The 15,218-nt window shown below is 43.6% G+C and overlaps 1 protein-coding gene across 23 annotated transcripts in view; it reads left to right on the top strand.

The window, feature by feature from the left end:
- Positions 1-15,218, top strand: part of MTSS1 (MTSS I-BAR domain containing 1) — a 129,050-nt gene that overhangs the window by 90,263 nt on the left and 23,569 nt on the right. For 14 of the 23 annotated variants that reach the window (XM_021294253.2, XM_021294254.2, XM_065054380.1 and 11 more), the window contains exons 4-7: positions 3,406-3,490; positions 4,748-4,839; positions 6,542-6,616; positions 12,239-12,250. In XM_021294253.2, coding sequence (XP_021149928.2) covers positions 3,406-3,490; positions 4,748-4,839; positions 6,542-6,616; positions 12,239-12,250 — 264 coding nt within the window. The remainder of the gene's footprint in view (positions 1-3,405; positions 3,491-4,747; positions 4,840-6,541; positions 6,617-12,238; positions 12,251-15,218) is intronic. The other 9 variants (XM_065054381.1, XM_005507289.3, XM_065054383.1 and 6 more) reach the window with 1 other exon arrangement.

Genomic DNA, 15,218 nt, shown 5'->3' with positions numbered 1-15,218 from the left:
ATGGGAGGAGATGGGTTGGTACTGTCCTTCCTTCAGTCTGGTGGTGGATTTTTAACAAGGGATTGCTAATGCACCCCTAAAACACAAATTGTTCAGGCATATCCAAGGAGGTGATCCTTTCCGAAATGCTGGTGCATTCGGAAAGTTTCAGCATCCAGAAACTTTCATCCAGCATTCAGCATTTGGATGTTTCAGCATCCAGAAAGCCTGCAGGAGGTGTATCCATACCTTGGTGGGCTGTCTCACCTGGCTGGGTATGTAGGGACACTTGGACATGGTTCTTGCCTCTGCTAATCAAGTGGGTGCCAAATCTAAAAAGCCCCTTGTCTCTTGCAAAGCTTCTCTCTCCTGCATTTAATTACACACCAGTAACATGAGCTTTTAAATGGGAATTAGAAATGCATAATGATTTTATTGTAGCAGCGTGCGTTGAACGGACGGATTCCCCTTTGCTGGGGCTGAAGCTGGTGGCCACAGAAGGTCCTCGGGGTGTTGCCACCTGCCCCCCTTGGCTCGCCCTGTGTCCGTGAACCATCAGGCACAGGGTTTGGTGGCAGTGGGGCCTGCAAGGTGGCTGTGAGGAACGAAAGCCAAGCTCGCTCCTGCCAGTGTCCAGCAGCATCGTAAGGCTTGTGGCAAGAGGCTGTGCAGAACTCTTCAAACGGTGCTATAGCGAGAGGAGCAGAGGACGGCTGGGAGGAACGTATAGGGGACATGCGTTTGCTGCAAGCCTGACGTTGGTATTTTGCGGCACTATGGAAATCTCCTTTTCAAGGTCATTAAACTTGGTTTATTCTGAATTCAGTTTATTGTAAACTCAGTTTATTTATCAATAAATTCAGTTTATTGATGATAGCAAGTTATTTTGCAGAGGAACAGGAGTCCTTTCTTGTCGTAGCCATTTGGAGCGATCGTGTTCCCCAGCACTTCATTTTTAGGCAGGTTAAGTTTATAATTTAGGTGGTGTTTGGGGGGGATTAACGCTTTCTAAGAAGGGCTGAGCAGGACCTTTGGCAGTGAATGGTTGGCAGGAGCTGCTGCTTTGGGAGTTCAGACCCCCGCACGGACCCTCGCCGGCACTGCCTGGCCCCTGGGCACTCGGTGTTAAAGTGGAACCTCCCAACAGCCCCCCCGGGTCCGCACTGACCGAGCGGGGCGCTGGCTCCCCCCTCCCAAACTGCCCAGCACTGTCTCTCGTTCCGCTGCCCAAGCAGGCTCCTAAACCCATCTCCCGCCCCACCTTGTTTCCAAAAGGGGCATTCAGAACTTCTCAGAACCATTTGTTTTGTTTTTCCCTTTTCCTTCTCTTTGTTGGAGTAGTCTTTATTCACAGAATAAAATTAACACCTCATACTTCCATGCTCTTTCTTATAAACACTTGTAGATAACATGAAGTTTCAAAAAGTGGGCAGAACCAGTAACCCCCCTCATCCCAAACCAGTTTGGTTTGCCATTTTTTTCTGTGGAATAACCTTTTTATCCCAGGCTTTATTTATTGCGTTTTTTAAACAAACACAACTACCAGTGTATAGACCTGACTTTGTATAGCTGTTTTGCTGACCTTTCCCATCCATCTGTACTATGTGTTGAGGGGATATATTTATACTTTGGCTATTGGGATTTCAGTTAAAATTTTGTTAGCTTGCAACTTAATATGGATAGTAACTGACCCTTGTTTCCTAGTCTCCAAAACACGTGGTGCTTTATTTCCTATTTATTGTTGTGAAACAACTCTTCCTTTTTTCATATAATGGGCTTAGGAAAGCAGTGTCGCTTAACCATTGACACTCATTAGTATTCCAGTACTTCAGTGAGTTTTCAACCTGAAAACCCTCCTTTTGCTTAAACTCATTGGGAATTGCTCTGCTGATGGTGACAAAAGCTTTTGGTTGATTTCTCCATCTATGCCGTTGAAAATACATCACATGAGGCTCTGAGTTATTTTATTTGGCAGCAGCTCTGTCCCGTGTTTTGGGACAGAGATCCACTTTTGTTGTGGACATTGTCGTCTTCCTCCAGTTGCTTTCTCTCCCTTATGCCCTTCCCCATCCTCTCTATAGACCAGAGTCTATCGCAGCTTGTGCCAGTGGAGCATCGCCCGCAGCGACGGGTCTGGATCCAGCCTGGAGTCCGGATGGTTTTCCCAGCCACCCAGCGAGGCTGCAGCTCTTCAGTGTTACCAAATAATATTATTTCAAAAGCTCCTTATAAAAACATGAGTAATTGGGCAAGTGACAAAGGACTTTCTGTTTATCTTTTTGAACAATGGAAAATACCAAATAGCCACAATTCGTTCCAGTTATTTAGTGTCTTTGTTCCAGAGCCATATCGTGGGCACAGGATTTAATTCTGCAAGAATGCGGGAAGATGGTGACTTGTTTTTGTCCTTAAAAAATAAATAAAATTACTAAAATTTTCAATTTTATTTACTAGGGAAATAGTTTTTTACTTGCACAATACCCTTTTAAAGCCTAAGGAAGATATTTTACTGTATATTACAAGTCTAAGGTCATTTTAATAATCAAATGGGACTTTTCAATAGATGCTGATGTCTTCACCATTCCAGAGAACGTTTGGAAAAGCTTTGTACAAAGGTTAATGTTTGTACCCTGAAAACAGTAGATTTGTTTTGTGAATAGGAACTAAGCAATTATCAAAACTAACACCAACCAAAACAAAATTATATTGAAATTTAATAGGCTGAGCAAAGTTGATAATGCTGATTAGAGTGGGAAATGGAGGAATGCGTGCTTTTAAAAGGGAAAAATTCCGAGGAGCGACACCTGCAAAAAATGACTCTTGCTGTCATGCAGTTGTCAGAAACGGAATGAGGGTCTAGAGCAAATGGTGCCACCTTCTGGCGATGTAATGAAAAATATGTGTGGTCTGAGATGGCAAGTACCTGTGGTCCACTGGCGGGGTCAGTGATTGTGAGGCAATATGTAGGAATAGTCGCATATTCTGGAGGAGCAAAATCTTTTTGAGTCATTGAGTCTAAGGAATCAAGATCGGATCCCCGAGGTTTATTTCCAAAATGTGGAAATAAACTATCCCTAGATGCCCACTCATTTGCCAGCTTTGCTTCTTGTCTTTTGACATCTCAAGCCCTTCTCTTTAACTCTTCTGTCACAGAGCTGGGCCTCATGGCACATAGAGCTGCTGGGAAGAACTACTTTTGTGTTTAATTGTTCAGTTCTGGTCTCTGGATGAACACAAATTAATGTTCCCAAGGTGGTAGATATCCCTGAGGTCTGCCCAGTTAACAGCCTGGTTGATTCTACAGTTACTATGAATCTATTTTATAGTTCTTCTGGAAGATTTGGCACTCACCTTATGGTTAGCAGGTCTACACTACAGGCAGAAATCTCATCAGGGGTCTCACCTGCCTTGTGTTTTGTTTTTCAGGTGGTACCAGAGAGATCGGGTCTGCTCTCACCAGGATGTGCATGAGGCACAGAAGCATAGAGTCCAAACTCCGGCAGTTCTCAAGGTGAGTGCCTCTGTAGCTGGCCCAGAGCTCAAGGTTCTTCTTTCATCTCCTACTGGAAACACCTAGAACTGTTCACCAGCGTTGGCTTCCGAGCTGATCTCTGACCATGTCACTGAGAGCAGCAGTTGGTTTCTCCCTCGTAGCGCAGTAGGTGTTGTGAACATGCAGGATTTCACCGTGTGTTTTGGAGATGGTGCCCATCACCTCAAATCACCCTTAATGCTGCAAATTCCCACTGTTAGTTCCTGTTGCACGGTGCTGAGCAGGTGGTTGCTGAGGTGACCAACCTGTCCTTGTTTCAGGACTTTGAGCTTTGTCACTAAATTTTAAAGTAGCAGCAAGTTTTGTGCTGCTTCCTCAGCTTACTGGGGAGCCCAAATACCTCATGACCAAGAGACAATCTTTCCACAAACAAGTATGGAAAAGGCAAAACCTCTTATTCCCTTTTTGCAGTTAGACTGTAGAGGTAATGGGAGAGGATTAACTCGTGTAAGCTGGGCTATACGTAAACAACCCGCTTCTGTAGTAAGTAGTAGTTTTCACATGTGCCTTTTTTAACCAGACTTAAAAGTTTTACTTGACCTGAAGTGAGCCAAAATAATGCTTTACCATTTGCCTGATGACCTGGTATGCTTTTTCCCTTTTAAAATAAAGATATTTGTGAAATTGGCTGTGAGGAGACAACTTTAGTGTCTAGTTACCCCAGAGTTAGATGTTTAAATGGTTTGATCCCAATTTCATTAATAAGTGGAGCAATATTAGTGCTTTATGATGGACTCCACTGGTGAGAGGTGAGGCACATCCATGGGCGGGATGTTGGTTGCTTGTACAACTGCTCTGTCTTCTTGTGCATATACATGTGTTATTTAAGTTCATAATCTTCATGGTTGCATGAACCTTTCCAGTCTCCAGAGTATCCATTTAAACTGCTCTTTGTGTGACAGATGAGTAGGATCTAACTGTTTACATTGGCCCTAGTTTAGGTCACTCCTCTGGTTTATACTCTGTTCCTCACTGTCCTGGAGTTTTGTGCAGTAATTCTGGTTATCTTGTGTTGTGGATTTAATTTGTTTGATCCAGTCCTTTCTTTTGCTTTCTCCAGCATAAACATTTTTATGTTCTGATATTTACATTATGACACTGGTAGCTGTCGCAGCAAAAAGTAAAAATAACTCCAATATTGACCTTGGCTCTCTATATAAGAATAGGGGCATCTGCAGGATTTGATTGCTCTTTGTGTTTTTTCAACAAAATTAGTGCTTTAATTGACTGTCTGATAAACCCACTTCAAGAACAGATGGAAGAGTGGAAGAAAGTGGCCAATCAACTGGATAAAGACCATGCAAAAGGTAGTTACAGAGGAAGAATTCTTTAATAGGAGTAAGATTGTAATATCAGCTTTTCTTCCTCTTTGCTTGTTTGTACTGGGGAACTGAGTGACGTGCTTAAATATGTATAGCAACTTTCCTCTTCTGAAATGCTCCTCTCCCAAAGTGCCTAACAAATTTTTAACTCTTGGATATACATTTTGAAGGTTTAGTTTGCAGGACCCCAAGGGATGGGTTGTTTTTCTAGACTGGTCAGCAGTGACTAGTTTTAACTGTGTTAGCCCACTCTCACTTGTATGACCTCCAATAGTGCTGAGGATTGGGGTTGCCACAGCTATCCCTGCAAAGCCCCGGGGGGTAATTAAAAGCTAACTGTATGATCATGTTATGCCTCAGATACAGCATCCTCCAGAGAATGCACAGCCTTGTAAAACATTCAGCATCCTTATTTTATATCTGATGCAATAGAAAAATGTGCACCTGGGGAACGGAGAAGCTGTGTCGTTGGACATGGGATGCTCAGAGCTGCAGTGTTGGTGGTGGCTCCAGAGCCTTTCCTGGGGGAATGAGCAGAAGTCAGCAAAGTCTTGCACAGCAAGAGCCTGTTAGTAGATGGCTTTGGCTTTGCAAAACTTGTGCTGGAGATGATGGCCCCCTTGGAACTTGAAAACTTTTGCTATGCCTGAAAGAAGCAGCAGCACCATAATTTATTTTAAGGAGGGCAAGAACTGGTGGGAAGGAGCATGCTTGGCCTCCAAAAGAGGATTTGCTTCCTGCCCCACTATTACTGTGGTCAAATAGAAGCAGCTCAATCAGCAGCTCTTGAAAAAATTTCTACCTTGTGCTGCGTAGAGTGTTAAGCAGGAGGGAGGAGTCACCTGGGTTCCTGCAGGTAGGGGTGGCCCTGGCCAAAGTGGCAGTGAGATTTAGGGTTTAGTGGGTAGACTTGGGTGTTGGGGGTGCAGTTGGCCCCAGTACAGTTCCTGTGCCCATCACCAGCCTGCTTCTGGTTTTCCATCTATAGAACAGTAATAGCATTGACCTTCTCTGTTAAAAGTGTATGTGTGTTTGTATATACATGCCTTTTATATATATATATTTTTTTTTTTTTTTAAAGTATCACTTTTCATATTGGGTACCTTTAGTGTGCCTGGACTAGAGGTGGAATATTTTGTTCTGGGATTTTAATTCTCCCAGGATTTGCAGCTCATCTGAAAACGAGGACAACTGCAGTGTGCTCCACTTCATGAGCAAGAGCTGGCAATGTGACCCTTCCTTGGGCGAAGTTCTAGCACCCTCTCCCTCTGCCTGATTCTCATGCTGGAGAGGGATCGCAGAATATTGTCTGCCTTGCCATTTTTGGATACTTATTTTTGAAAACAGATGTTTCGAGAAACCTGTCATCTCTGTTTTCCATTCCTGAGAGTGGATGAGTCTCTGAAATGAAAAGCACTCTAATTTAGTACTGTGTTCTCAGTTGTTATTTCTGTAAAGGCTCTGTTTATTTGGGAAAGATTTTGGTATGTGAATGTGCTCACACCCTAAAATGTTATATTAAGCCAAATGCATAGGCACTACAAAATGCAAATTTTAAGTTGCTTTGATTGCGATTAGCTGTCCTCTTAAAATTTGTAGTCTAATGTCTTTAAACATAGCCTTTTCTGTGACAAACATTCGTTCTGGCATCGAGTGTGTTGATAATAGAGACTGTGTGTTTTTTCAGAATACAAAAAAGCCCGCCAAGAGATAAAAAAGAAATCGTCTGACACACTGAAGCTACAGAAAAAAGCAAAGAAAGGTAACTTGCTTCATACTTGAACTGGTAAAAACCTTTTGTGCTGTGCTCATTGACAAAGATCCAACAGCAGTAGGACTTTCTATTGTAATAATTCAGTCCCCTGTAATGTATTCCTGCTACGTACTTGAACACCAGGGTGCAATTACTATGTGTCATTTAAATCATATTCTGAAGCTGCCATCTAATATTCTTATACAAAAGCCTTAAAACTGTTTGTACTAAGTCAATCATGTTTTAAAATAGAGTGCTTTCTGCTAACTTATTCCTGTTAGGAACATTGACAGTGTAACATGACTTGTGCAGATACCTGTAACATTTTCTAGAATCTTTTGGAATAATATAAAAAAAAGCCATTATGTAAATGTTCTGTAACTATTAACATTTCTCCTAGTTCTCCCTTTCCACCACCTTTCTTTTTTTTTAACAGCCTATAATCTTCTAAACCTTACATTATTCCTCAGTGTGAGAAGGTGGCATGGGTTGTTGTCAGGGGGAGGGCACTTGGCAACCACAGAAAACTAAAGATGAGTAAGAAAAGAAAGGGAGTTCTCCACAAAGGCAACCTGGCTTCTTTAGCAGCCGAATCTCGCGCCCCTGTTGCTCTCCCACCACCATCTTGTCACAGGAGCTTTATCATTGTGTTAGTGTAAATGTGCATCGCTGATAGCTGCAGCATGGCCATCACTAAGGGTTTTACTTGGCCAAGTGCAAACCCCACCAGGCTTTGGAAGAATGTGACAGAGCTTGTACACAAGCAGGTTTTCGGGTTCCCTTTCCTGGCACTGGGCTCTTCCCAGCCCGGTAGGACATGTGCTTTGAGCAGCTCTTGACCTGCAGGTTGCACCTTGTCCTTCCTGCCTAAAAGCTGTGAGCCAGGGACAAGCAAAATCAGTTCTGGGATGGGGAGGTTCTTGAACTTTTTAAATTGTCCGAGTGTTGTCCAGAAGAGGCAAGCTGTCTCGAACTGTCAATAATGACTCTGATAGAAAGCCACATGACTGTGAAACTGCTCCCGACTTATAGCTGACTTTAGATGAGGGATGAGAGAGGGAGAGGTGGCGGCCAGCAAGAGGGAGCTTGGCTCAGGAGGCTCTGTGTGAGTCTGTCTGTGGACAAGTTTGGTGTTTTAAATCAGAACGGCCGTCTTTAGGGGGATATGATTTTTGTGGTAAGATTTTTGGGTGATGCGTAAACGTGTTTCTCATTTTGTGTGATGAGTTGTCTGACTTCAGACCAACAGCTTGAGTGAGTCTGTGACATTTCCTCCGTTTCTTTTCCTTTCCCCCTGCTTTTCTTGTCTCATTACTTCTTGTCCCTGTGTGATACAAACAACCCCTCAGTGCATGGTAGGTGAGAGCTGAGAAAAGCATGTCTGTGATCTGGGAAGAAGAAACCATTTTTTCAACCTCTTTATGAATTGACAGCTGTCTGGCTCCATCTCCCTTTTATCCGGCTTCTGAGCATTGAGTAAATTAATCCGCAGACTTGCAGGAGGAGACAGCGTTTTCTGTAAGGTGGGAGAGAGAAGCACTTAAAGCCCTCTGGAAAAAAAACAACAAAAATCAAACACACAGTTCTCATACTGCAGATGCCACCATAGGTGTCTGTCAGCAGCGGTTAAAGCAAGTGGACTTTCTCCTTGGATTTTCTGGGTTCTTGTCTCTCTCCCCAAATGTGTGCCATGTCTAGTGACAAGGGTCAACACACTGGTGTCTTGTCCTCCTTCAGGATTAAATATCTTTGAGCAGGGAGTGGAACAGGCATAATTTTGCTATAATCTTTTATAGCAGCCGTGCTGTGATTGAACGGGGTGTTTTGTTTGGTTGTTTGTTTTGTTTTGTTGGGTTTGTTTGGTTGGTTTTTAATTTTAATGTCATTCCTTTGCTTAATTTTGTTGTTGTGACATGCTTTTGGAGTTGTTAATGAACCCGCTGTATTTCTGTGCTGTCAGCCTTGGAACACAAGTGGTGTTTGGGTCCAGAGCACAAACCCAGTGGGACTGACTGAGGTGGGGTTAAAGCTGCTCACAGGGGGACACATATGGGGAAGGTGGGAGCAGTGAAGGTTCCCAGATAGCAGGTACAGGGGCAGGGAGGAGCTTCAATATCTTTGAGGAGCTGGGAGTTGTTCTCAAGGCCGCTGGGGAGCACAGACGCAGTGCGGTGTGAGAAGGAATGCCCAAAGCTGCTGGTCCAGGGGGTTCCCAGCACCAACGGGTGGGAGGTGGGAAGAAGTTCACCCTGTCTTCTTGCAAGTTACCTACAGAGCTTAAACATGGAAGGAAAAGAAGTAGCTGATGCTTTTTCCCCTTTGTGCCTTTTTGTTGCCTACCTTGGAGGAATAAAGCGTTGGTCTGAGTGCAATGTCAAATGTTGTTATGAAAACTTTTTTGTATGTACCCATCTTGATGGATCTGTTCAATGTGCTACGTGGTGAAGTATGTTGCTCTTGCTGTCGCTGAGGGATGAGAAAAATGAAGAAGGGGTTTCTTTTTAAAAAGATAAAGCTGCAGAAGGGATTGTGGTTTAGGTCACAAATGAGGTTTGAACTATGGGCAAGGAAACTCTTGGATGAAACTGTCCTGGCAGGCATGTTGCCAAGTGCATGAACGGCTTCCTGTGTCTTCAGCTCTCCTGTTTCCCTGACTTACTTCTTTTGTTGTGATCTTCCTCAAGCAGGACCTGTCCCTTTGATTTTTCTGTAGAGTTACTGACTCACCTATGGGAGCTCTAAACCCACCAATTCTTACCCTTCCTCGTGCTTGTAAGAATATTTTTGAATTAACCTTATGATCATCTGTGGGCAAGTGAGATATTTGTCAAATTCTGGATTTGCCTCAATACTGTGCATGCTACTAAAAACGCCCTTCAAGCTTTTTTTCTGCTGTGACTGGATGGAAGAGTGATTTTCTTATGCTTTGGGCAGCTTCAGATCCAGGAACTCAAGTATAACCCTCTGCTTTTCCCATTTGTGTCGTGGCTGCCCAGGTTCCCTTCTGTAGCCCACGGCTGCAGCATGAGCAGCAGCTCCTGGCTCCTCGCCCACATCTCCAGGCTGTTTGGGAGGGGGCGATGGGCCCGTCCTGGCAGGAGTGCCGCACGTTGGACACCCCACCTGAGCGCTAAGGGGCTGGATCTGGGGGGGTTTGCCTGTTCTCTGGCTTGTGCATGGGCTGCTTGTCCTGGTTCCATGGCACCAAGTCGAAAGTTCAGGCCAAGCGTTTAAGATCATTTATTATTTTTGCAGAGGAGGTGTGTTAATTGCAATAAAGGTGTTTCCAAAGCTTGAAGCAACATGGAAAACACCAAGCTTTCCAAACAAAACAAAAAGGTGTTAGGGCTCCTTTTTGGAAGTTGGCTAGAGTCTGGTAAAATGACAAGTCTGTGTAAATGAAGGTCTTGCACTTTGAAGAACCTTACGGGGCTAATTTTCAGTCTTTTTGTTGTCTTTGGCTATTAAAAAAATAAAGTCTACATATCTGTATTCTAATCAGGATCCTGGTGCACCTCCAGATCCACACAGTCCCTGGGGGTGTCACGGTGATCCTCAACATGCATCCTTGTCCTCATGCCCTTGTTGTCCACCCCAACGTTGAAACTTCGCTCTTGTCTGAACACATTAAGCAACGTAGTGCATAGACCTGCACACATCTTCTAAATGGCTCTTTGTTTCCAGACAAACACTGGACATCAGAAGTCAGGCCAGCTGACCTGAGTCAGCAGGATAATTATGCGTATGTTTAAAATAAATTCCATGTTTAGGTTTCTGCTGAGTCAAGGCCTCGTCAGTGGATCCATAGCTGCTAGAAGCTGTTGATGTTATATTGAATTCAGAGGAGAGACAGCAGCTGTTGCTCTGCATGTAACCATTTTGAAAAGTTAACAAAATGCATGGTTCTTAGCTTAAAGCATCAAGTGACAAAATATAACTGAATGTTTATGAAAAGCTGGAGTGCACGTTGGCTTTATTTTCTGTATCTCAGCTTGGCTATTAATGATTACCTAGACAAACTTCCCTTCTGCCTGTAACTTGACTGGTAGGTTTCATTTTCAGGTTCTTCATGTGGCACCGTGTGTGAGCTTTGAGGAAAATGTTTAAATCCAAGCAGATTGGTGAAAAGAAGTTACATGTAACACTCACAATGATATAACGTGTTAGTGTGAAAACTGAGTTTTGTCTCTAAGCCATTTGTAGAAGTCTGCAGAGTGCCCTTAACACTCAGTACGTTTCATCTTATGTCCCATCAACGCTGAGTATCCAGACTAACAAACTCTACTTTTGAGCATGCGGCAGTTTTGGAAAGTATTTTGAGGAAGTTGGGAGAGTAGAACATGATGATTAATTTACTGTAATAACTGCCAAAAGTGCTTTTTCTTCCCTTCCTCCCAGTCAGTAAAGATGGCCTGTTTGTAGTTCAGAACCTTTGCAGCTGTTTTTGTGTTACACTCTGCTCTTTGAAGCTCTGATATTGTTGCACTCCTCTCCGGGATGATTGCATAAACCCTGTGACTCTGAACTGAAAAACACAAAGCTCTTCAGCGTAATTATAACTGAGGAGCATCTCAGTTCTTAAAGCAAATGCTGACCCTCTCATTCAAGTGCTTCACACTCTTTGTGTAGGTGGCCCTTGCCCTGGGGAGGGAGGACCCCTGGCCGGCCCTGGCTGTGCTGGGGACAGCCTGGTCCCCTCAGCTGGTGTGGCGGCTGAAGCGAGAGCCAGGGCTCGCTGTGGAGTCAGTGCGATACAGCTCAGGAGGGCAGCTGATGAGCAAATGTTCTTATCTGTTGCAGGGGAAAACTCCCGCATGGATGAAGCCGTGGTGCCTGTGTGATTTTTTGGTGTTTTTCTTTTTTTTCCCCCATTAAACTCATAATGTAAACTCCACTTTTTAAAAGCTCAACAAAGACTTATTGCAAAATCACTGACTGGAGGTATTTCTTTGGTTTATTTTCATTCCTTGAGTTTTGAATGCCTCTTTGATAGTTCCCCTATTTTTTGACAGCAAGCCAGGTTCATTGCAAAACCTTATTTATAAAGTTTTTTAATTAAGATACACATATCATGGTTGATCTTTTTGATGTTCTTCCGCATTGCATCAGCAATTAGTTTTTCATTTAATTAACAATCTATTAATGTAATTGCAGTAAAGAACATCAAAAAGCGCTGTGGTTTCCAATGCCTGGAGTTCACAGGTTCCCGAATTCCCTCTTCCCCACGAGGGGATGAGCTTTGTGCCCCTTCCTCAGTGTGACCGGAGTCCAACAGTTGTCCGTGTTGTGCATTTTCTCTGAAGCACATGTTAACATGTTCTCCCCCAGGAATCTGCAAGCTAAACAAAGTTCCTAAACTGGTTTAAGTCTCTCAAGAAATAAAACTACATGGTAAATAGCCCGGAGTTTTATTTGCAACAGCTCATCAGGAAGCAAAGCTAATGCGTTTGTCTTTATCAGCAACGGAAGAAGTGAAAATAATCTAGTCCAGACTGCTCACTCTCTTGTCTTGGCACTGATGATAATGTCTGAACTCTAGGAATGCTGGAATACCAGTTTGACTTTTTTTATTTTCCTTTCTGTGTCAATTTTGTGTCCTGCAATTTCTCACCATGCGCACCTGCCTGACAGCTGAGGCTCTGGGTAAGTCTGTGCCATGCTGTAACCCTGGTGGCTGGTTTATTGTAGCCCTTGCTGTGGCCTCTTTATGGTGTCTGGTCTCCACTAACTGCCTAGACTTTAATTTCTAATGAAACTAAAATATCGCCTAATCTTAATGAACAAACCATCTTTTGATTTATTTTCTTTTGGCATCTAATTGAAACACTGTAAAAGAAGAAAATCAGTATTGTAGATAAACCTCTGGTTTATTTTAGAAAGGGATTAATGTGGACTGATAAATCATGTCACGGTTGGGAGGGAAATTAAATGGAATAGACACGTCATCAAGGTGATGTTCAAATAATTGAATATCTTATTGTTAATATGACTTTTAAAGTCTAGAGCTTTAAGTCCTTAGTGTTGTTATTTGTAAACCTGTGATCAAAGTCCCCCTTCTTTTCTGAAAATCGCATGCACCTTTCTTAACCAATAGATTAAGAAATCACTACATTTAACTTCATGCTGGGGAAGGGGTGGAAATCAGCATCACAGTTTTCTCCTCTTCTGCTGCCTGATCACATCCCAAATCTGTTTAAATTGGAGTGCTGTTTCGGTTGTACTGCAAATTTAAGCTAGCTGCCTTAAGATCTTCCTGTGAATGAAATGTGGTGCTTCTGAATTTGAAAGAAATAATCGTACCTCCACTTGTAGGCGTAATGATGTAGGTGGTGCCTTTGGAGAAGTTGGGTTGATGAGATCGGGAGACTCTTAACCCAGGCGCCTCGGCTGGACTCCTGGAGCTGGGCACGGCGGTGCATGCTGCTTGTCCCCTTGTTTGAAACCACACTTTGTGTTTTTCCTGGTTTGTAATTCAATCTGGAAGTTTCCTTTGGTAACTTGGAGCTTTTATTTTAAGGGCCGACTTAGCATTTTTAGCAGCTGATTCGGGTCTCCAGCAGCCACCAGAAAGATGCAGATTTGGTTGCTGAAGGGGTCTGAAATTAACCTCAGCAATGAGGTTTTCCACCTTTCCATTAATGGAGGCAGAATTCTTCCGTTCTCCTCTTAGATCCATATTAGTTAATTTGTTGGCTTGACTGTGCAGGGTTGTTCCTCCTGGCAGCTGAAGCAGGTGTGCTCTTGTGATAAAGGTGATTTGGGAATGAATGACTTGAACCTGCTTTGGTTTGTACAGGTACAGGTGTACTCAGCATTGTCTCCTGCAGTGTAAATTCTGTCACTCTAGAGTGTCCATCTTGAGTATTCAACTTCTGTGCAGGTGCCTGAAAACTGCAAGAGAGCACTACTTAAGTGAGAATGTGGAAAATAATAATTTCACCAATATTCTCTGCATTACTTTGTCAATAACATTGCATTAACTTTGTCAGACTTATCCTGAGAGCATTGTTCTCCTTTGCTGTTGCTGACAGCTTTGCTAGTTTGTCTTGTAATATATAGGCATGAAATTAGATTGAAAAATAGATTTAACTTTTTCCTTCTCCCTAATACATTTTCTTTACTAAAGTACTTTTTGACGTACGGTTAAGATGCTGCATGAGCCTTTCAGCTGAGATTCACACAGAACACTGTAAAACCGAGGTATTAATGCATGCCCTTTAGAGCTCTCGCGTGTGATGCTCATGATGTGAAGCACCTGCTCTGAAGGTAACATTGTAAGACTGTTTGTGGAGTAGCGGTGGATTCACGTTAATATCGATGAGAAGCAGCTCAGCTCTCTGCAGTTCATTAGCTGTTACTTGCCCGTGTCAAGCCGCAAGTCCCAGGGCTGCTGGAGCACAGTGCTGCTGAAGAAGTCAATCCACAGCTTCTGGTTCTTCATTTCTTCTTTTCTTTGCAACACCAGAGCTCCACTTTGAGCAAGGCTGGATTTGAATTTCTCCTTGGTTTTCAGGTTGTTGGCTCATTCTCCTGAGTGCAACCAGACATGCTCTTCAGAGCCATCCATACATCACGTTCGTGTCTGGCTGGTTCCAGACCAGAGGCCTGTGGCTGCATTTGCTGGTTTTGACAGCTGATTGCTTTCGTGGGTCATTCAGACCTGTCTGCAACAGGGTTAGGAATGTCCTTCCAGGGGCACTTTTACAGCTGCTCCACATTGAGACTGTTCTGGAACTATTTTCTGTCATTATGATAGGTGTGTTGGTTTGGAAATACTTCTGGGCGGGTAAGCTAAAGGCCAGAGAATATGTGCTGGAGAGAATAATCATTTGCTCATGTTCCTTATGAAAGTGTGGCTCATGTCCACAGCAAAAATAGTGCAACCAGTTGTCAGGGATGTCACAGACAAGTGACCTTCCCCTCATAAACTCAGAGGGGAAAAGAGTGCCATTGCTCTCCAGTGGTCGGTGTTCCCTTCTGAGATGAGTGGTGGATTCAAACTGGCAGAGACCCGAGGCAGGTGAGGAGCAGAGGTGATCAGGAGATGGCTGTCACATCCTTGGTGTCCTCTGGCTGTGGGAGTGCTGTCGAGGGGCTCCGCTCTGCTCGGTAAAGGAAACTGGTTAAATTGGGCAGAGATCTGAGAGCCATGGGAGGCAGCTGGTGATTCAGGGAGTGTAAAGAGTTCTGCCTGATTTCGTAAAGACTTGCTAGACTGACGTCTGCATTATGCAGCTTTCAAAGGATGTTAATAAAGCTCTCCTGCTCCTAAAAGGTGAGTTGCAAGGAGACATCAGGGCAGAGCTGCATTTGTACCATGTAAACATCTGACTTTAGAGCTTCATCTAAGTGATTCACCCAAGCTTGTTTCCTGCTTTGAATTGTATCCCGGACAACTTGTGTGTTTGCACTGACTACGTAGGTGCCTGACAGCCATAGCATAAAACCAGCCGTGAAAGTAGCGGTGAGGAGTTGGCGTGTCTGCTCATATCCCGACTCAGCTCAGGAATAACAAGGAAACTTTGTAGAAGTACAGAGGATAGGATCATAGAATCACTTCAGTTGGAAGAGACCCTCAGGATCATCAAGTCCAGCTGTAGCCTAACTCTGG

Source organism: Columba livia, chromosome 2, assembly GCF_036013475.1.
Source record: "Columba livia isolate bColLiv1 breed racing homer chromosome 2, bColLiv1.pat.W.v2, whole genome shotgun sequence".
In the NCBI taxonomy this organism is placed as follows: Eukaryota; Metazoa; Chordata; class Aves; order Columbiformes; family Columbidae; genus Columba; species Columba livia.
Note: the sequence above shows the minus strand (reverse complement) of the source record. Positions and strands in the feature narration are given on the sequence as shown.